The 23517-nt window shown below is 47.3% G+C and overlaps 1 protein-coding gene across 4 annotated transcripts in view; it reads left to right on the top strand.

The window, feature by feature from the left end:
• MTHFD1L (methylenetetrahydrofolate dehydrogenase (NADP+ dependent) 1 like) overlaps nucleotides 1-23517 on the top strand; it is a 267649-nt gene that overhangs the window by 129832 nt on the left and 114300 nt on the right. For all 4 annotated transcript variants that reach the window (XM_073672671.1, XM_073672673.1, XM_073672670.1 and 1 more), the window contains one exon: nucleotides 17347-17524. In XM_073672671.1, the coding sequence (XP_073528772.1) occupies nucleotides 17347-17524 (178 nt within the window). The remainder of the gene's footprint in view (nucleotides 1-17346; nucleotides 17525-23517) is intronic.

Here is a 23517-nt window from a genome sequence, read left to right as displayed (position 1 = left end):
ATGCTGCGGGGCCAGTGCCTGGCTGGGGGCCGGTATTTGGCTGTTGGCTGGAGCCTGGCTGGGGGCCTGATGCCTGGTGCCTTGGGGCCTAGTATCTTGCTGTGAGCGGCTTCTAGTGCCCACGGCCATCTTTCTGAAGCTGTGATCTACAAGAAAATGGCTGTCTGCATGGCAGAGCGCATGCGCCAGCTTTGGCGGCCATTTTCCTGTAGATCACCGCTTCAGGAACATTGCCGCGGCCCCTGGAAAGCCGCTCACAGCAAGACATCGGCCCAAGGCAGAACGGTTGGGGAACTCTGTACTAGAGGTAACCTGCCACCAGATTAATGAATTTAAGACAGCATTGTCTCCAAGAAAGATAAAACTTAGATACAGACCTTTCAAACTTTGATCATGCTCCCTGAGTTGTTGGATAAATTGTGTTACAAGACCTCATATACTAGCCAGGGCTTTATTTTGGCTGCAGCAATCTCTGGGTTAGTCACGTGATTGACTAGGGTAAAGGATACAATTATGTTCTCCTTCCCCCATGACTGCACCACGGAGAGAGGGGATCCGCCCTTCAAGGACAGGAAACCTACAGATAAAAGGGTGGTACCTCTCTCCCGCATCAGTTGGTTTCCTGTCCTTAACAGGATCCTACAGTACCCAAAGGAGGCATACCTGCGGGGTGCCAGAAGATGAGCGTCATTGGAAGCCAGGCCCGGCCAGTCCGATCCAGGCAGCGGGTGTTCCCTGCCTCGGCTGATGCGGTGCCCTGATGCACCACCGCTGGGGTCAGAGGCCTTTAGTGTGTGTGTGGGGGGGTCCAGACGAAGAGGAGAGGTGCCTGTCGGGGCCCGCTGAGGCTTGCTGTTGTGGATCCCCCTGGCTGAGGCAGGTGTGATCGCGGCGCTGCCCGGCTGCGATCTGAGAAGTTCCGGGTGCTACCGCGGGGGTGCCGGGCGCCTCATGATGACGCGGTACCGCAAAGCATGACTGGGAAACCAGTCTGCGCAGGCGCGAGCATCCCCTTGCAGGTACGGGGGAGGAGGGGCGCACCGGAACACCACAAGTGCTATGAGAGGGACTCCCAGAGCCTTAAAAGATAGCTGAGAGCGCCAGTAAATGCTTCTCTGAAACTCTGGCACGCTGTCTTGAAGGATGAGTGACCAGGAGCTACCTGAGGTGCAAGTGCTGCATCCTCAGTCGCCACCACCGCCACCAGCTCAGCGCAAAAAGAAACAGGAAGAGACGGGACACCAGGGTAGTAGTAGCATACCTGAACCACCAGGGGAGTACCCGGTCCCATTCTCTGATGCAAGCGACGGAGGTCATATTTCAATTAGCCGAGGAAAACTTACAATCCCGATCAGCCCTGCACATAAAAAAGATAGAAAATCGCACGGCAGACTTCCTGAGCTGGACACAGCTAAGACAGGGCGAGTGGGAGTTAAATCAGTCAGTTTTCCGTCAGATTGTACAAATGTGGGGACGTCCTTCCGTAGACCTGTTCGCCAACAGTGGGAACAAGAAAACTGACTCATTCTGCTCTCTAGACCCAAAAGGGAACCCTATAACTTTAGATGCCTTTATGATCCCATGGAGTCAGCCTCTAGCTTACACTTTTCTTCCGACTGCCCTGATTCCAGCTGTTCTGAGGAAAATCAGGGAAGAGAAAGCAAGAGTAATCTTAATAGCCCCCTTCTTGCCAAAGAGGGCGTGGTTTTCTTGGCTGAGGATGATGTCAATCTCTGACCCATGGGTTATTCTGGACCTTCTTTCGCAGGGTCCGGTACTTCATCTTCAGGCATCAATCTTACACTTGACAGCCTGGAATTTGAGAGGGCTCTTCTGAAGGACAAAGGATTTTCCCCAAAGCTCATCACCACACTACTTCAAAGTAGGAAACCCGTGACCACCAAATTTTACGGGAAAACTTGGAGGAAGTTCCTTTCAGTCTCAGGTTCCTGGCTAGGAGGGGAGGTTTCATTAACAGCTATCCTAGAATTCTTAGATGGGGTTTGGAACAGGGCCTGGCCACAAGTACCTTGAAAGGCCAAGTTGCGGTGCTGAGAGCCCTATACAACTTTGATCTGGCCAGGGATAGATGGGTATCTAGGTTCATTAAGGCATCATCCAGATCCCGACCCATCCCCTCTCAGAATACTGCCCCTTGGGATTTAAACTTGGTCCTTTCAGCTTTAACAAAGGCCCCTTTTGAACCTCTGTAAGGAGCGTCCCTAAAAACCTATCCCTCAAGACAGCGCTTTTAGTAGCTCTCACATCTGCACGTAGGGTCAGTGATATTCAGGCCCTATCTGCAGGCCCTCCCTTCACACAAATCTTGGAGGATAGGGTTACTCTGAGAACTGAGCCTGCCTACCTGCCAAAAGTAGCGTCAAGATTCCACAAGTCTCAGGAAATCACGCTCCCTTCTTTTTGCCCCAATCCTAGGAACAAGAAAGAGAGAGACTTGCATATGCTAGATGTCAGGAGGTGCCTGATCCGTTACCTAGAGGCGACACAAGTGTGTAGGCGGGATAGTTCTTTGTTTGCTTTCAGGGCCCTCGTAAGGGGAAAAAAAGCTTCTAAGGGCACGCTGGCCAGATGGATAAGGGAAGCCATCACACTATCGTACTCCTCACGCGGGGAAGCTGTCCCGGAGAAACTGAAGGCCCACGCTACAAGAGCGGTGGCAGCCTCCTGGGCGGAGAAGGCAGATGCCACAATAGAGCAGATATGTAGAGCGGGAACCTGGTCTTCCCCCTCTACTTTCTTCAGTCACTACCGGCTAGACTTAACCTCTTCTTCAGACTTTACTTTCGGGAGAAGGGTTCTGGAAGCTGTGGTCCCCCTCTAATGATTCACTTCTCTGTAATTCTCTCCGTGGTGCCGTCATGGGGGAAGGAGAAAGACGTAGTTACTTACCGGTAACGGGATTTCTCAGAGCCGATGACGCACCCGTACATTCCCTCCCTTCATGTGTGGATGCACACACTTATTAGTTGACTATTTGTAGCCACATGGTGTTTCTGATAAGTTCTTGAAATGTTAAATTTTGTGTTACTAATCTGGTGGTCCTCTCATGCTCTATAAACTGATGTGGGAGAGAGGTACCGCCCTTTTATCTGTAGGTGTCCTGTCCTTGAAGGGTGGATCCCCTCTCTCCGTGGTGCCGTCATGGGCTCTGAGAAATCCCATTACTGGTAAGTAACTACGTTTTTTTTTACATAGACTAAAGCGGGATTAGGCAATTAATTTTCCTGAGGAGCACATGAGAGACCGTGACTGTTGTGGACGGCCGAACCAATAGGCTGAAATTCTGTTCAACGTTTAATATTAACTACAGTTAATCTGAGTGTATAATAATTATATCACTTAATATTGAGGAGAATTAAACTGGCGGACAACCCCTTATATACATATATAATATGAGCCCCCTATATACAGGCACACATCCCACACACCCCACACACATTCACATATATAAAAAAGTCTACGATCTCTGGCAGTTGCATAGAGAATGAATGGAGTGTCGTGCACGTGCATGACCACAGTTTTATACCAACGTGACATTTCAGAACCTTTTACTTAGAATTCATGGAGATTCTAGTGGAAATCTTATAGCCATATTTTTTTCTCCATGGAATATAGAACACGGATCAGAAGGTGAAAGTTAGACCTTTTTCCATTTACCGTATTTTTCGGACAATAAGACGCACTTTTTTCCTCAAAAATTTTGGAGGAAAGTGGGGGGTGCTGCGTCTTATAGTCCGAATACTATCTCCCTGTATATACTGTGGCTCTGCGTGGTAGGAGGTCTGGGGGATCAGGGGGGCACAGGAGGCAGCAGCCGGCGGCTGCAGCCTGCGCTGTGCCTGCTACTAAAGAAAATGAATATTCCCTTGCCCCCACGCCCATGGGCATGGGGAGCAGGGAATATTCATTTTCCTTAATAGCCGGCACACTGTACTGCAGCGTGGCTCCTGCTGCACTCTGTGGTCTGTGTGCCCGCTATTAAAGCTCATGAATATGCACTACAACCCACTCCCATGGGTTGTAGTGAATATCCATGGTCTTTAATAGCAGGCACACTGACCGCAGCAGCAGGAGCCGCGCTGCCGTACAGTGTACGTGCTCTCACAGTGTGTCAGGGCGCATGGCGGGGACGCCATGCGCGGCTCACACAGTAAGAGTGTCAGCAACAGAGCGGGATAGCACTGGAGGAGAGAGGAGGTGAGTATGATTGTTTATTTATTTTTTTGTGGGCAGCATGATGGGGTATCAAGGGGTGCCATGCATACCAGGATGGAGATGAGGGGGGCCATACATACCAGGATGTGTGATCAAGGGGTTCCATGCATACCTGAATGGGGGCTCAAGGGGTGCTATACATACCAGGATGTGTGATCAAGGGATGCCAAGCATACCAGGATGGGGGCTCAAGGGGTGCCATGCATACCAGGATGGGGGCTCAAGGGGTGTCATGCATACCAGGATGGGGGATCAAGGGGTGCTAAGCATACCAGGATGGGGGCTCAAGGGGTGCTAAGCATACCAGGATGGGGGCTCAAGGGGTGCCAAGCATACCAGGATGGGGGAATCAAGGGGTGCCAAGCATACCAGGATGGGGGCTCAAGGGGTGCCAAGCATACCAGGATGGGGGCTCAAGGGGTGCCAAGCATACCAGGATGGGGGCTCAAGGGGTGCCATGAATACCAGGATCGGGAATCAAGGGGTGCCATGCATACCAGGATGGGTAATCAAGGGGGATGCCACGCATACCAGAATGGGGACTCAAGGGGTGCCATACATACCAGGATGGGGGCTTAAGGGGTGCCATGCATACCAGGATGGGGATCAGGGGGGTGCCATGCATACCAGGATGGGGATCAGGGGGGTGCCATGCATACCAGGATGGGGATCAGGGGGGTGCCATGCATACCATGATGGGGTATCAAGGGGTGCCATGCATACCAGGATGGGGATGAGGGGGACCATACATACCAGGATGTGTGATCAAGGGGTTCCATGCATACCTGAATGGGGGCTCAAGGGGTGCTATACATACCAGGATGTGTGATCAAGGGGTGCTATGCATACCTGGATGGGGGCTCAAGGGGTGCCATACATACCAGAGTGGGGGATCAAGGGGTGCTATGCATACCAGGATGGGGGAATCTAGGGGTGCCATGCATACCAGGATGGGGATGAGGGGGGCCATACATACCAGGATGTGTGATCAAGGGGTGCCATGCATACCTGGATGGGGGCTTATGGGGTGCCATACATACCAGAATAGGGAATCAAGGGGTGCCATGCATACCAGGATGGGGATGAGGGGGGCCGTACATACCAGGATGTGTGATCAATGGGTGCCATGCATACCTGGATGGGGGCTCATGGGGTGCCATACATACCAGAATGGGGGATCAAGGGGTGCCATGCATACCTGGATGGGGGCTCAAGAGGTGTCATACAAACCAAGATGGGGGATCAAGGAGTGCCATGCATACCAGGATGGGTGATCAAGGGGTGCCATGAATACCAGGCTGGGGGATCAAGGAGTGCCATGCATTCCAGGATGGGGATGTGGGCCACGTATACCAAGATGGGATGGGGGCCATGTATACCAGGAAGGAGGGGCCATACATACCAAGATGGAGGATATTAACAGAATTAGGGGACATTACCCCAATACCAGTGTCAGCAGCAGACTCCCTCCCCTATAACAGGGCATCATGACCACATTTTTTGCTTAAATATTTTTTTTCCTATTTTCCTCCTCTAAAACCTAGGTGCATCTTATGGTCTGGTGCGTCTTATAGTCCGAAAAATACGGTAATTTAAAAAAAAATCCTTTAGACATTTATGCCAGCAGCACAACTCAAAATAGAGGATTGTGCCATGTCTACCATTGTGTTCTTCATACAACAGCCTATAAACCTCTGGGAAGTGAGGAGACCAATTGCTGAAGTTTTGAGCAATGTGAGGAATGTTGTCCCATTCTTGCCTGATGTAGGATTCTAAATGTTCAACAGTCCTGGGTCGTCTTAGCTGGTGAAAGGTTTGGACTGCAGGCGGCCGGTTCACCCAAACTCTTCTTCATGGAATCTTGCCTGTTTTTAATGCAGGGACCTCTGAGTACATATAGTTTGCGAGCATCCAATATTGACTGACTGCCTTGTCCCTTGGTTACATGCATTTCTCCAGAATCTGACTCTCTTGATATTATGTGCTGCAGTTGTTAAATATCCAACGTCTTTGCAGTTTTTACGTTGGGGAACATGTTTCTGAAATTGTTCCATCATTTTTAGATGCAGTTGTTAGATTGGTGAACCTCTGACCATTTTTGCTTTTGAGAGACTCTGCCTCTCTAACTTGCTCTTTTCATACAGTCTTGTAACGTAGTTGAAAATTGACCCTCTAGCTGTTTATCATTAGTAGAGATGAGCGTTGTTCTACTCGAACTGTTCGCCAATCTCAAATTCGAGCTGTTTTGGGCGGTGTTCGAGCCGGTTGGCGAACACGAACAATTTGAGAAAAATTCGGCTGTTCGAGGTTATGTTCGATAACTGTTCGTGCACCAAAATCATAACTGGATTTTTTCTCAGTAATGATGAAAATTAATGTTAATACGCAGTTTGAGTGTACAGCGGGGCGGGGGGAGGGGCAGGGGATGGATCTCTGCAGGAACAATGAAGATCTCCATTTTTTTTTCTCTTTCCCGCATTTGCAGTGGGGAGGTGCAATCTGTCAGCCTATCAGCAGCGCACACACGGAGCGAAGTGCTTTTTTTCACACAAGCAAGGGCATGTGTGATTGGCAGTGTATGTCACATGTCCTTGCCCTATAAGACCAAGCCATTTTCCCCGTCGCCACCATTTTCTCACTGCTGCAGCTGCGTGTTAGACGGCACCGCTGTTCCTGTGTGCGCTATACCTTGTTAATTTCAAGCCAATTTTCGCACAAATATACAGATAGCTTGGGAGTAGGGAATAGTTGTGATTGCAGTCCTTTTAAGGACTAGGTTACAGCATTTCCTACGACTTTTATCAAGCAGGTCTGTGCTCTTAAATAGATAGATTGTGGGAGTAAAGACTAATTGTAATTGGAGTCCTTTTCAGGACTAGGTTACATCAGTTCCTATCAGTTTTTGCCAGGCAGGTCTGTGCCAGTGCTGTGCAAGTTTTTTTCACAGCATTTGGCTGAATCTAGCAAAGCTAATCCTTTTTGGCCTATTGCAGAGTGTGTTAGTCAGTGGAGTAGCCTATCTGTGTTGCAAGATATACCACCTGTGTATAGAATACCAATTTTTTTACTGCACCTAGTGAAGTAAAATCTTTTGGGCATAGCATCATTCTATTAGTCCATCTATACTGACCTCCATCAGGTTGCAAATTAAAAATAATTTTTTTCTGCATCTAGCTCTGAAAAAATATTTGGGCTTCTAGCAGTGTGTGGGACTTGGTCTATTAGTCCATCTATACTGACCTCCATCAGGTTGCAAATTAAAAATAATTTTTTTCTTCATTTATCTCTGAAAAAATATTTGGGCTTCTAGCAGCGTGTGGGACTTGTTCTATTAGTCCATCTATACTGACCTCCATCAGGTTGCAAATTAAAAATAATTTTTTTCTGCATCTAGCTCTGAAAAAATATTTGGGCTTCTAGCAGTGTGTGGGACTTGGTCTATTAGTCCATCTATACTGACCTCCATCAGGTTGCAAATTAAAAATATTTTTTTTCTGCATCTAGCTCTGAAAAAATATTTGGGCTTCTAGCAGTGTGTGGGACTTGGTCTATTAGTCCATCTATACTGACCTCCATCAGGTTGCAAATTGAATAAAAAAATTTTCTGCATCTAGCTCTGAAAAAATATTTGGGCTTCTAGCGGTGTGTGGGACTTGGTCTATTAGTCCATCTATACTGACCTCCATCAGGTTGCAAATTAAAAATAATTTTTTTCTGCATCTAACCCAGCCAATAGTTTTGGCCTAATACCACAGTTTGGCCACTCAGCTCTGCTCGGTTACCATCCATTGTTTTTTTGTGCAAACAACTCCAGAGTTGTGAATTAGTTAACCACCAAAATGAGTGGAAAAAGGCCTGCTGCTGGTGGAAAGGGGAATAGGCGTGTTGGGAAGGGGAAAAAAGGTTGTGTCCGTGGGGTAGGTGCAGAAGAAAGACCATCTTCCAGCCAAACTAAAATGTCTACTTCTTTTAGCGGACAATGTGATAAGATCCCTTTCTTACGGCCACGCCAATCGCTACAAATTCCAGATGAGGCACAAAAACAGCAGGTGCTTCAACGGATATCAAGTGCTCCTTTAAGTGGGCTCTCCTCCACATCAACTTCAACATCACAAATACTCCAGTCCTCAAAGGTGTCACCCAAATCGCACTTGCTTCCTCACAGCTCCCAAATCTCCAGCTGCCCGTCTGAGTATGAGGTAGAACAGATGGTTGAGTCTGCAGAGCTGTTTACTCATACTATAGCCTGGGAATCAGAGGTCGACTCCAGCGCTTCTGTGAATCCAGACGAGGAAATGATCTGCACTGATGCCCAGAATCTTTATGAGTCGGATCCAGGACCAGACGCAGAAGGTTCTGACCATAATGTAGACCCTCATTCCCAAACTGTAACTCCTGTTGGTGGAGACAATGAGGAAGACGATGATAAGACTCAAATACCTGATTGGAGTGACAACTTTAGTTTTTTGTCAGGGCAGGAACAGGTTGGCTCTGAGGACGACGGGTGTGATAACGCACAGGGTGATGATGATGAGGTCGGAGATCCCACTTACTGTCAACCCACAGTCAGCCAAGAGATGAGGTCAGCAGAGGAGGTGGAGGAAGATGCTAGTGACGACGAGGTCAGGTTGCGCCTTCCTGGACAGAGACGTAGTACTGGAAGCACGTCAACAACTGCATCCTCAAACACAACTCTGCCTCTCACCACAAGTCGTGGTGGCTCTTCAGGTCGCATGGGTGCTAAGCCTTGCATAGCCTGGGCATTTTTTCAGATCGATAAAGATGACCCAACTCGTGTTATCTGTAACATTTGTCAGCAAAAGCTAAGTAGAGGCCAAAAAATACATAGTTTGAGTACTTCATGCATGAACCGGCACATGGACATGAAGCATAAGTTGCAGTGGGAAGCTCAGTGTGCTACAATGCGGCCTAGCCGGCCGGGCCAACCACCGTCTGCCATATCTTGTGCATCCGCGGCCTCTTCATCCTCTGTGACTGGGGGGACAGCAGTCACACCTGTTTTGGGGCGCAGACCTGCCACCTCTTTACCCGCAACAGCCAGCGTGATTGGCAGGTCATCATTTTCTTTGGTGGTGGTAACACCAGCTGGTCTTGAGCACTGTCCGACATCGATAGCACCACCTTTGGATCAAGGCAACCTAACATGTCCGCCTGCATCTTCCTCACAGACCGGCAGTTTGCCGGGGACACCCTTATCAACCCCGTCTAAGCACAATAGCCAGCCCTCGGTCCCTCAGATGTGGACAAGTAAAAGACCATTTCCTCCTAGCCATGAGAAAGCTAAGAGGTTGAATTTCACCATCTGCAAGCTCTTGGCTACAGAAATGCTGCCTTTCCGCCTGGTGGACACAGAGGATTTTCGAGACCTTATGTCCGTCGCAGTGCCCCAGTACCAGATGCCCAGTCGGCACTACTTCTCAAAGAAAGGTGTGCCTGCGCTCCACCAGCATGTCCCACACAACATCACCGCTTCTTTGAGAAACTCTGTGTGTGACAGGGTGCATTTCACCACAGACACTTGGACGAGTAGGCATGGACAGGGGCGTTACATGTCGCTGACTGGGCACTGGGTAACTATGGTGACAGCAGGACAAGGGGCTGCTGTCCAAGTCTTGCCGTCCCCACGAGTTGTGCGTCAATCCTCTTTATGTCAAAGTTCCTCCACTGCTTCTGCCTCCTCAACCTCCTCTCGGTCTTCCACCTGCACCCAAAGCCTGTCTGGTCATGCCCCAAGCTTTCTAACTGCGCAGAAGGGATCCTGCACACCTCCTTACTATGCTGGCAGTAGGGCTCAACGTCATCAGGCGGTTTTTACATTGAAATGTCTGGGAAATGTGAGTCACACAGCTGAGGAGTTGTGGTCAGCTCTGGAGAACCAATTTCATGAATGGTTGTCTCCACTGGACCTGAAACCAGGGAAGGCCGTGTGCGACAATGCTGCAAACCTGGGTGCGGCCCTTCGCCGGGGCAATGTCACACACGTGCCTTGTATGGCTCACATGTTGAACCTGGTTGTCCAGCAATTTTTAGCCCACTATCCCAGACTAGATGGCCTTCTGCAGAGGGCACGGTCGCTGTGTGCTCACTTCCGCCGTTCGCATCCCGCAGCTCAGCGACTTACATCTCTACAGAAGTCGTTGGACCTGCCACTTCACCGGCTAAAATGCGATGTGCCTACCCGGTGGAATTCAACTCTGCACATGTTGCAGCGACTGTGGCAGCACCGACAAGCCCTGGTGCAATACGTTCTGACGTATAGCCTGGGCCAACGAGATTCAGAGGTGGGGCAAATCACGCTGGAGGAGTGGTCTCAGATCAGGGACCTATGCACCCTTCTGCACAGTTTTGAAATGGCGACGAAGATGTTTAGTGCTGACGATGCCATTATCAGCATGACTATTCCGGTGATTTACATGCTGGAGCACATGTTAAACAGAATTCGGAGTCAGGTGGTGGCACAAGAGGAGGTGGAGGAAGTAGAGGAGGAGGAGTTGTATGCGGAAGGGCTAACATCTGCAAGGTCCAGACGGTCGGCAGCACCAAGGCGGCAGGCATGTGAGGGTGGGGGAGATGATTTTACCAGGGCGCATGGTAGCAGCCAAACTAGTGAGGAAGGTGCAGGAGCCCAGGAAGAAGTGGAGGACGAACTGATGGAAGACTCATCAGATGAGGGAGACCTTGATCACATTTCTGTTGTGCGAGGTTGGGGGGAGAGGACAGAGGAAGGAAGCATGATTGTTACCTCGCCACCAACACAACAGGGACTTGGTGCTCCTGGATGCGCAACACACATGAGTGCCTTCTTGCTGCACTACCTGCAACATGACCCTCGAATTGTGAGAATTAGAAATAATCCTGACTACTGGGTTGCCACACTGTTAGATCCCCGGTACAAAAGTAAATTTGCAGAAATTATTCCTGCCATAGAAAGGGATGCACGCATGCAGGAGTATCAGCAGAGACTGTTGCAGAATCTTACATGTGCTTTTCCACAAAATACCAGTGGTGCACGTAGTGAATCTCACAGTTCCAACTTGCCAACCGTGGGACCGTCAAGTGTTCAGCACTCAAACCGTAACAGAACCACAGTATCTGCTGGTAACATCAATTTTGCGGAATCATTTCACCACTTTTTTAGCCCATCCTTTGCAAGGCCACAGGAGACAAGAAGTCTGACACATAGTCAACGCCTAGAGACGATGGTACAGGAGTATCTCCAAGTAAACATTGAAGCCACGACTGTGTCACTGGACCCTTGCTCTTTTTGGGCTTCCAATCTGGATAAATGGCCGGAGCTAGCCACTTACGCCTTGGAGATCTTGTCATGCCCCGCAGCCAGCGTTCTGTCTGAACGTGTGTTCAGCGCTGCTGGTGGTGTGCTGACAGATAAGCGCACGCGGCTCTCCACTGATAATGTAGACAGACTCGCGTTCATAAAGATGAACAAATCATGGATCCGAAACGACTTTTCTACCCCTGTGTCATCCTGGGGAGAGTAAAAGCTTGATGATTGGTTAAAATCACCCTACCAACCGTTTTAAGCTTTCAAATTACTAATCATGTTTATCTGTATCTTGACTGGAAAATAATTTGGGCTTTGTAGCAGTGTGCAGCACTGATCCTATTAGGCCATCTATAATAAGCTTCACCAGATTTAAAATTAAAAATAATTTTTAGCTGCATCTAGCCCGGAAAATAATTTTGGGGCTCCGAGATGCGCAAGACACATAAGTGCCTTCTTGCTGCACTACCTGCAGCATGACCCTCATATTGTCAGAATTCGAAGTAATCATGACTACTGGGTTGCCACACTCTTAGATCCCCCAAACTTTTCGATCAACCTTTTCATTTTAATAAAGACCAAAAAAATGGTCATTTTTGAAATTATAAGCATTAGCAGGTTGTTAGAAACTGAAATCAAACAGTTTTCAACTCAAAACTTTATTCTAGGTGATGTTACATTTTCACATAGGACCCCTTGTTCGAAAGGAGCTTCTGAACTCTCTCGTCCATTGAATTTGTCAGGTTTTGGATGGTTTCTGCTTCAATTGTTTTGCATGAGGACAGAATACCCTCCCAGAGCTGTTGCTTAGATGTGAACTGCCTCCCGCCATCATAGACACTCCTTTTAATGATGCTCCAAAGGTTCTGAATGGGGTAGATGTCAGGGGAGCATGGGGGTCACACCATAAGTTTGTCCCCTTTTATGCCCATATCAGCCAGAGATGCAGATGTTTTATGTGCAGCATGAGATGGTGCATTATCATGCAGAAAAATGATCTTGCTGTGAAATACACGGTTCTTCTTCTTGAACCATGGCAGGAAGTGCTGTTTGAGAAAATCCACATACATTATGGAGTTCATCTTTAGCGCCTTCAGGGATCCTAAAGGGGCCGACAATCTCTCTCCCCATGATTCCAGCCCAAAACATTACTCCACCTCCTCCTTGTTGGCGCTGTAGCCGTGTTTGCGTGGGGTGTCCATCAACCAGCCATCCTCCACTCCATTCATCTGGACCATCGAGCGCTGCACGGCATTCATCCGTGAACAAAACCGTTTTGAAATCAGTCTTCATGTAATGTTTGGCCCACTGGAGCCGTTTCTGCTTGTGTGAAGTGGATAGAGGAGGTCGACAGGATGGCGTATGCACAGCTGCAAACCTCTGAAGGACCCTGCATCTTGTTGTTCGGGGGACGTTGGAGGCACAAGCAGCTTCAAAAACTTGTCTGCTGCTATGACAAGGCTTTTTTGCCGCTGCTCTTTCAACCTGACGTAATTGCCTGTAGGAAAGAGTCCTCAATTTGCCCTTATCAGCACGCACACGTGTGTACTGTGAATCAGCTACATACTTCTTGATTGCCAAGACACTTCATCCTGATCATCGCACAATGTTGATTGTAGTCATGCCTTGACCTAAACACTCCACAATTTGTTGCTTCTCAGCAGCCGACACATCCTTTTTCTTTCCCATTTTGGCAGAAAATGTAGGCTGCTTAATAATGTGAGAGAGCCTTCTTAAGTAGTCTTGCCTTTCATTGGACACACCTGCCAAACTAATTAGCACAGGTGTCTGCAATTGCTTACAGTGATATAAAGAGCCCTGACACACATCACCATCAATGAGTTTAACTGACAAACAAACAAATTCTTCCCTTATCACTCCTAAACACTTTTTGCATAATAATTTGGAACGCGGTGTACATGTGCTTTTCCACAAAACACCAGTGGTTCACGTAGTGAATCTTACAGTTCTAACTTGCCAACCGTGGTCTGTATGGAATTGTTCAATAAAGGGCCCAAAATTAAGATAACATAGATGGGAGAGGTCTCTATGAATAGGAATTCCTAAGTATTTGATACCTTGTGAGGGCCAGGCAAAGGGAAAGTTGGACTGGATGGAATCCTATATGGATTTAGGGAGGGAGACATCGAGGGCCTCAGACTTCGCTGCATTGATTTTAAAATTTTACCATGTAACAAAGTGATCTATTTCAGCCATAACACCAGGGATGGATATATGTGATTGAGTGATATATACTAGGACATCATCAGCAAATAGAGAGCACTTGTACTCGATGCCTCCCACCTCAATCCACCTAATATTGGGGTTATGGCGAATTGATGAGAGCAGGTGCTCCGTCACTAGGATGTATAAGAGAGGGGACAGCGGACATCCCTGCCTTGTCCCATTGGTGATTGTGAAAGGTGATGAAAATGTTCTGACGCACCCCCTGGGCCTTGGGACACCCGGAGCCGGACCCTTTTTGGTGGATGCTGGTGGTTGTAGTCTTCGTGGCGGCGATCCGGTTCCGTGGCTCAGGGCGGTCAAACCAGTGGCGGAACTATTTATGTGGTTTTGATGTTTAAATGTCCGACTACGCCACCCGTGGATTGCGGTCAGAGTGAACCGCCGCTACAGGGCAGACCGCTAAGGCTGGTGTTGTGGGTGCAGCAGAGCGTAGCATAACTCCCCACGGGAGGAGTATAGCCTCAGGGCAGTGTATGCGGAGGATGGGGGTGATGGTGCAGGGCAGCAGCAGTAACGACACGGAGTCAGTGATGCAGTTCAGGGCCTTTACTCACAGTTCTTATTATCCAGACCACGTCTGCAGGTAACGGCTGCCCACGTCGTACTGTGCTCACCAGGTGAGGGGCTCAGACAACTCCCAGATAACTTTGGAGCGCTTCACAGGACCCCCTTTGTGTGTCCTTTGTCTGGCCTTTCTTACCAACACTTCTGTCCGGCTGCCTCGGGCCTCCTCTTGGTAAACTTGGCGCCAATTTCCCTGACCCTATGTGGTGCCTTCCTAGCGGGTGGAGCAAGGGGCTGCGCCACATAAAATGTCAGAGCCTCCGGTTTCTAGCTGAGGGTCGTTTCCTGCCTCCACTAGTTCGGGGACCGGTCTCCCCCTTTGGCCTGACCCCTCCACGCAGGTGGATTCGGGCGTGCGGTGGCGACTCGCCCGTCCGCACCCCTGGGATCCCTTCATTCCTCGTTCCTGGAGCCTTCTCCGCTCCTCTTCCTTCCTTCTCCCTCTTGCAGGCCTGGGCCTCTGTTACTAGGCCCGCCTCCGGAGCAGAGCTCATGCAGAGCCCCTGCTCCCTGCCACTTCTGCTCGGACTTCTCTGCACTGAACTAAGATGGTGCCCACCTTTTATACTCCCTTCTCAATGCACCCAGGAACTGCTTCCTCCCTGCTCCTGCACTGCAGGGTTCCCCTTCCTCAGTGTTCCCTCCCCCCACTCCAGCCAGGGACAGGGACTGTCGTGCCCATCTCAGGGGCATATTGGTCGCCCTGCCCCACGGCAATGTGGTGTAATGCATGCAGGTGTCGGGTCCTGATCCACACTCCATCCTTATCTGAGAGTGAGATATCACACCTCTGGGTGAGGTGCAATACGTCTGTAGCAACCGAGCCCTCGGTGCTACAGTTCCATTTATCTTCAGCCTAGGTGACGTATTGTGATACAGGGCCGTGATTTTGGCTATAAAAGGGTCCCCTAGACCCCTACCCCAAGCTTTTTAAGAGAATCCTATATGGCGTGCCAGGAGACTCTATGGAATGCTTTCTCAGCATCCAACGAGAGTATCTAATTACAAATTTTTAACTGCATCTAGCCCAGGAAATACTTTGTGCCTAGTAGCAGTGTCTGCTAGTCAGCGGATTATCCCGGCTGTTAAGCAAGCTACACCACCTGTAGTTTGGACACTTAATTTTTTCAAAGGAAATGCTTCGGGACCACGGGATACTCAGTGAAGAGCATCAGGAGGCACCCCAAGGCATAGGGGCTGGGACTGGCACTAGGATGCCTTGCGGTGGACAGCCGAGCTCGATCCTTATAAAAGCTTTTTAACTGCAGCAGCTTTAGTGGACGCTACTGGAGCTGGAATTACGCGGCTGCTGGCATGAGACTTGCCCTCCAATAGATCCTTGTAAATGGATTTAAAGTGTATTCATTCAAATTAGAGGGACAATTTAAATTAAAAAGCTTAGAGCTGCCTCCACCACAGGGGGGCTCTCTCGACCCACCAGCGGACAGGCACCAGTATTGGGAGAGGGGGGCTGGCCGTCAGGGTTCACCGCGGCTCTGGCACAAACCCGGCGACACGGAGGTGGCACGGGCAGGAGCGGACTGGCCGTCTCGGCTTCTCACTTTTTGGATTTTAGAAGGGCATGACATGCCTATATCTGTGTCTCCCCCTCCTTTTACTCCTCCACCTCTTTTCTTTTCGCATGACTATATGTACTTGTCACTTTTCCATGTGTTAGTTGTGTCTTCTGAGCAGTTTGTCAGCTTTTGGACACCTTTGAAGGTGTTTTCTATGTGTTTCTATGTGTTTTTGTTTGCCTGCCATTGGTTTTAACGGTGTTCGAAGGTGTTCGACGAACAGTTCGACGAACAGTTCGGCGAACACACGGGTGTTCGACGAACCGAACCGAACTCGAACACTACGGGGGTGGCTCAACACTAATCATTAGTACCACTTAATTTTCCAGCATTTAGTTAGCCCTGTCCCAACTTTTTTGAGATGTGTTGCTGCCATCAATTTCTAAATTGGTTAATTGTTTTCACATGAAATGGAAAAATGTCTAACTTCTGATATCTGTCCTATATTCTGTTTTGAATAAAAAAATGTTTGTAAGAAATCTCCAATTCATTGCATTTTTGTTTTCTCTACATTTTCTACATCATCCAACCTTTTTGGGTTTGGGGTTGTATAACCAGATGGGTATGAAACACTTTTTAAAAAAAAAAAATCTTGAAATGTTACATTTTGAGATAGTTTAACCCCTTTTCCATAATTCCATTGTAGTTCTCTGTTGTTGATGGGTGTAACTTTTTCATAGCTGCCAAGAACATGTTGCCTGAAGAACCAAGACGCTGGCATCACTCATATTACTGACACAGGCTAGTCGGGGCTAAATGGACTTGTGACATCTATTGCTAATGAGCCTTATAGTAATGTGATGGGGATGAAATGACACCAGGCGTGCCCTTCTATAGATTCTGAATACGGCATTTAATTAACGTGTACTTATGTGAATGGCCCTATATTGTTACATTATCTTTTCACAGAATGAAAGGTACAGATGGCTTTGCAAGGTCTCAAATTCTTTACCTTGATTCCATATGGATACGTCAGCTTTTTATTTTTTTTATAACCTGTGGTAGAAACCTGGTAACCCTATACAAGCTGTGCATTAAGATAAAGGCTCTGGATCATCTAACAAATCCCTGATGGACAAAGAAACATTTGATCACTGACCTTAGATCGTATTTACTACTACAGGTGTAAATTCGGTCATGCTTTTTTGCCCCATGAACAGGAGTGGCATGCTCACTTATTTTGAGTTCCAGGGATAGCTGAAGGAAGAACTATGTCCCACTGACAAACTGTGGGGCAAAACCCAGACCTAGACTGGATGGCATTCTTAGCTGTCGGATTCTTTGGTGCATAAATAGATGAATTTACAAAAAGTAAAGATGTTGCAAAGTTAGTTAATGTAGGTGTGATCTTTTGTTTTCAAAACTCTTCCTGTTTTTGCATTTCTTATAACGAACTTTATTTTTCTCCTTAACATCCAGAACTGATACTCAAGCTGAAATTGACATAGTTTGCAAAATAGCCAAGGATTCTGGGGCTTTTGACGCGGTTGCATGTAACCACTGGTCATTTGGTGGCAAAGGAGCTCTGGAACTAGCTGAAGCCGTGAAGGGAGCTGCAGACCAAGAGAATGATTTCAGATATCTGTATGACTTGGAGGTAAGAGAAATTACACATCCAGCCGCTGAATCCCAAGAAACAGACCCGTCAATGGGTTCTGGTTTATAATGAAAAAGATAAAATGTTTAAGATGAAAATACTTTTTTTTCAGTGTAAAGCATCCTATGATGTAGTATGTAGAAGATTGCAACAGTCATAAAATCTTTTTTCTCCAATACTTAGGTCTTCACCGAATTTAAAATCAAGTATTTTGCATTTGTCCTTTCAGCTTCCTCTTGTATGGCTGAACTGTCCTGCAAACAAACGCTCAGATAGACTGACATTTTGCTTACCCTATTGGTTAAATGTCAGAATGAAGATTTATTAGAGCTGGGTGGATAAAGTGTAAAAGGACACGCCTCCAACTTTTATCAAATTGACTCTTTAGTTAGGAAAGAGGACTTGAACTCTTGTGTCATCTATTGGAATGGCTGTCCTAAAAGTCAATCTAGACCCTGACATGAAAAACATGACTTTGGATATGAAACCAAATCAGACACTCCATTTTGCCCCCTCATCAGTGCAAAGCAGGAGATCCAAGTTGGCTAGATGGCAGGTGTCTAAGGGTGAATGCCAAAAGTGTTAGGAGTTTTTATCCCTATTTATTAATGGTTCATTTTTATTTGTACTCCCATGGGACGGCACAACCCACACTGGATGTTTTTAATCGGTCTCTCCTTGAATGTAAAGTATGTGCACTGTCGCATACTTGTGCGCTTTATTTTAAAGAGGTCTCCGAAATTACAAAAAAAACTCCTTAATTAGTTATTTAAGGGTGCAATTTAACAGTAAAGGTACAGGCAGGAACCAGGGGCAAGCGCCACCTTGTGGCCGGAGGGTTCTCTGCTCACTGACATGACTCAAGACTTCGGAAAATTAATTTGAATCTGGGGTGTTGAGGGGGCCACACATACCAGGATTGGGGGTGGTTGATGGGGCCACACATACAAGGATGAGGGGCTCCATGCATGCCAGGATAGGATGAGGGCAGCACATAACAGGATGGGGGAACAGGATTTGGGAGCACAAATACCAGCATGGGAGACCATATACCAGTAAAAATGCTCGCCACCCAGGCGTAGAACGGGCTCAATAGCTAGTGTATGTATGTTTGTATATATATTTGTGTATATGGGCGAGTTTCTTCAGAAATGCTAAAGGTGCAATTTTTTATTTCACATTCACATGTGGTCAGTTTAAGAGGGGGAAAAAACAGTCATAAGTTCTATTGAATACAAAAATGTGAACGTAGTCTCATGCTAAGGCCACATTCACATGTTCCATATTTGGTTAGTATTTTACATGGGTATGTGTAAGTCAAAATCAGGAGTGGAACAATCAGAGGTAAAGTTTTTGGCTTACAAATACTAATGTAAAATACTGATCAAATACTAAACATGGGCTAATAGAAAAAGCAGAACACTTTTGCTATCACCCATGACGGCACCCCCTGAGAGAGGGGATCCGCCCATCAAGGACAGAAAACCTACAGAATAAAAGGGCGGAACCTGTCCCCCTTATCAGTTGGTTTCTGGTTATTGACCGAGAACCTATGCACATAGTGTCCGGTGCAGAACGAAGTTTCCAGCTTGGTAGCCCACGGGGTCGTGCGGTCTGCTGAGCTAATATGCGGGGCCTGGAAGCAGCAGGTCCATTGGGGGCTTGGATGGAGTGTGGGGGCAGAGACGGCATCTGTGTCTGCCGCCCCCCATTTCATCCTAGGATCTGCGCATGCGCAGGGCGTGCCCTGATGACAAGCGCGCTAGTGACATTTGACCCGAAAGCGTTGAAGAATTTTTGGGAGAGGTGCTGGAGGAGGCGGCCATTGGGGGAGGGAGGTGTCCGCTCTGGTCTCGCATTTTAATGCGGTTTAAGACTGCTGTAAGAGCGATGACACTAGCACTCTTCCCCAGTTTTGGTATGGAGAAGCAGGAGCTGTTGGAGCAGCAAACGCAGCTGTAGGTCCAACAGCACTCGAAACCGAAGCAGCAGCAATGTCAAAGCAGCGGTAGGGTTCGTACTGACAGTTCCAGAGGTGGCTGTAGGTCCAGCCAGTAGAGCCTCAGCACAGCCTCCAGAAGAGATCACTTAGATCACATGTCAAACTCTGGCCTGCGTGCCAAATCTGGCCTGCAGGGTGAGTATGTTTGTCCCGTGACGCCAGGTGGGTCTCCCGAGTATGTTTGGCCTGCAACGCTCCCGCCCAGCATCGCACTTTAATCCAGCATCACACCTTCAACTATCTAGGCATCCTAGATGCCGATAAAGTTGAAAACAATGATGGATGCTCCCATCATTCCCCCTCTGCGTCTGACATCTGTACCGAGATGTGCAGAGGATCTGGACACCATGAAGAGACTGGAGCAGCATGGGAATAGGCAGAGGTGAGGTGTTTTTTTTTATTTAAATGTGGGGCCCATTATACTGTATGGAGGACTATGTGGGGTGATTTTACTGTATGGAGCACTATATGGGGCCATTTTACTGTATGGAGCGCTATATGGGGCCATTTTACTGTATGGAGCACTATGTGGGGCCCATTATGCTGTATGGAAGGTAATGCAGGGCCCCGGTATACTGTATGGAGCACTGTTTGTGTCCATTATACTGTGTGGAAGGCAATGCGGGGCCCAATTACTGTATAGAGGACTGTAGTGTCCATTATACTGTATGCTGCACTTTTTGGCCATTACACTGTATGCAGCACTTTTTTTCCATTGCACTGTATGCAGCACTTTTTGGCCATTGCACTGTATGCAGCACTTTGTGGCCATTGCACTGTATGCAGCACTTTTGCAGATAACTGCCTTTAAAGGCTCCATATAATTATGGCTTAGAGAGTAATGGGTGGATAATGAGATTCATAAAAGCATGTGACAGATCAAAACCAGTGGTTACCTCAAAAATTCCACCTTGGGATTTGAACCTGGTATTGGAGGCGCTGACCAACTGCCTTATTCGGACCGATCGAAACAGGAGCATCAGTCAAGAACCTTACATTGAAAACAGTCCTTCTGGTGGCCCTAACATATGCTAGAAGAGTTGGTGACATTCTGGCCTTGTCGGTTAGTATTCTCTTTATGCAAATCCTGGACAACAGGGTCATGTTAAAGGCAGACCCATCTTACCTTCCCAAAGTTGCCATTAGGTTCCATTTAAGTAAGGGTGTCCTCCTACCTTCCTTTTGCACTAGCCTCAAGAATTCTAAGGAAGAAAAATTTCACACCTTGAATGTTTAGAAAATGTCTGATAAAATATGTTGCAGCCACAGGGCCATGGATGGAGTCAGTTGTTATTCGACTCCTTCCCGGGTTCTAGGAAGGGGATTGGAGTTTCAAGAAGTACTTTAGCTAGATGTTTCAGTGATGCCATTAGTTTAGCCTATTCCTCAACTGATGGGGCAACTCCAGGGCATCTGAAGGCTCGCCCTACTCGGGCTATGGCAACCTCCTAGGCCGAGAGTGTGAATGTGTCTATTGACCAAATATGTAAGGCAACAACGTGGTCCCTTACTTTTACATTCTATAAGCACTATAGGTTTGATTTATCCCTTGGTAGCTGGTTTCTGTAGGCAGTGATCCCTTCCTAAGGTGGATTTAATTCTCTTTAAATCTCTTAGGTGGTGCTGTCATGGTGTCACGGGTTTACTGCGACAGAGAGGAACCAGAAGACCGCCACGTCGGAGTTCACATTGAGTAGAAGCACTTCTCCCTTTTATTAAATTGTGCTAGTTTCTTTCAGGAGTGCAGGAGTTAAACTGCTCAGTTTTGTGTCTCTGAAGCTTTCTTCTGGAAGTTCTCAGCTGTGCAGCATCATCCACTCCCCTCTCCTAAATAGTCTCTTTTCTGGCAATCTGGATTGCCAGTGTTAAATCTTATACTGCCTGGTGAAGTGGAGGACTCTGGTGTTCGGTTGAGACGTTTAAGGAGAGTTGTTCTGTGACTGGTTGCTTGGAGTTTTGTTTGTGTGCTTATTCCCATCCTCTTCTATTTTTGTTTACCTTATTAATTCCTTTGGTGTATCCCTCTGTTGTCTGTGAATGCATATTTTGTGTGTTTCGTATTTTCATTTGTCCCGGTACGTGACCTCAGCATCTTCACCATCAGAAGTAACCTGGGGAACAGGGATAGATAAGGCGCCCCTGGTGTTAGGGACAGGGTAGGAGCCCCTGGTCCTGGGTTGTCAGACAACAGCATCGTGACACATGGGTAATAGGAAAATACTAATTTAATTACCGGTAATAGGATTTTCCAGAATACATGCCAGTACCCTAATATTTCCCCTTCAGTCACAGGTAATGTGCACTTCTTGAAGTGGAGGTGCGATTCACAGGGTGAAATTATTTGTGCTATTTAATTGTTAATGGAGGTCCTCTCAATTCTCTGTAACCTAACAGATGCAGGGGAGAGGTTCTGCCCTTTTATTCTGTAGGTTTCCTGTCCTTGATGGACTGATTCCCTCTCTCAGGTGGTGCCGTCATGGCTTCTGGAAAATTCCATTACTGGTAAGTAATTTAATCTTTTCCACATAGCCCCTCACAACAAAGTGTTTATTCACCAGGCATGCCTCTAAGGTCTCATGCGACAAGTGTATAAATTGGGAGTGTGCTATCCAATTTTTTTTGTCAAATAGAACACAGACAGCACACTGACCCATGTTACTCAATGGGACTGTTCAGATGAACGATTATTGTCCGTGAGAAAAAATTTGTGGCATTGCGCTACTTTCTTCTGAGTCTCAGATGAGACTCATTCATTCAAATCTGTGCACGTTTTAAAAAAAAAAATCCCATGCAGAACGTCTGCGTGGCATCCGATTTTTCTTTTTTTTACGGATACATTTCCATTATAAACCTGTGGAACTGTATTTGATCACATACATTTTTTTTATTGTAAATGTATTAAAATGGATCATACACAAACGTAAAAAACTTACAGGGGGGGATAAATCTTCTCAGAATAAGGACAGCATAAGCAAACACACATACGAGGCTGGAACGTTTCCTTTCCACCACCTTACACTGCCATGAGAGCTGCCTTTATACCATGCATTCCAACGATGGCTCCTGCCTGCAGTATAGTACCGAGCAGTGGCCGCAGACCGCACCCGGCAATGACATGGCGTACAGCCGCAGTGCCATGCAGAGCCACTGATTGACAGCACTGAATCCAGAGCTACCTGAACGCAGTTCAGATTATTATGCAAATTGAGGAGACTTATCTGTATATTGCTCCCTTGGACATGCCAAGGGTGTACCAAAGTCCCCCTCATATGCATACGAAATAAATACATTTTTTCCTGGCAACTAAACCACAAAAATCTGTACTACAGAAATGATTTGTTTAGAGACTCGTACAGACTTGTACAAGTAGTTTAGTTAACATGGGGTGACAGATTAATAATTTTGCTTCCCTACAGGGGCAGTAAAGTTAGTGGTAGTTAGAGATGCTCTCCGCACACAGTAAGTGAATAGTGATCAGGCTCAGCCGGTGACGTCCCTTACCAGTGTGTGCCAACCCATTCTTTTGGGATCCAAAATTAAAAATAAAACCAAGACTAAACTTGCATGTAATTATCTTCCTCCATCTCCCTTAACCCATGGGAAACTGAGGGAGATGCAGTTTTGTTATGATTTAAAATGTTCAAGATTACATTTTGCATACATCTCAGTGACTGTTAATTTTTCTATTTTTTTTTCCCCTGTTTTAGGTGTAGAAGAACCCTAATTTTGTTTGCTCGCAGTATTATAGCATTACGGGTAGAGTCTGTTGCATTTCTCGATTGTGAAGAATTTAGAGGATTCTGTAGTTGTAGATTTATTACAATAGCCGCTGATGGGTTCCACGTTGTGTCTGCAGGGTCCGGTGTAAGCTGTATAAACTCATGTTCAGGTGATGTAAATATTATTACCGTCACTGAGAAGCAGAGAGTCGGATACGGAGTCTCTGGGGCATTAGCCGCTTGGCGATTGTTTAAAACAGACTGGTCAGAAG

This window comes from Phyllobates terribilis, unplaced genomic scaffold (assembly GCF_046119375.1).
Source record: "Phyllobates terribilis strain yellow unplaced genomic scaffold, ASM4611937v1 Scaffold_3__8_contigs__length_932513732, whole genome shotgun sequence".
NCBI classification, from domain to species: Eukaryota; Metazoa; Chordata; class Amphibia; order Anura; family Dendrobatidae; genus Phyllobates; species Phyllobates terribilis.
The sequence above is the reverse complement of the archived record's forward strand: the minus strand, read 5'-3'. Positions and strand labels throughout refer to the sequence as shown.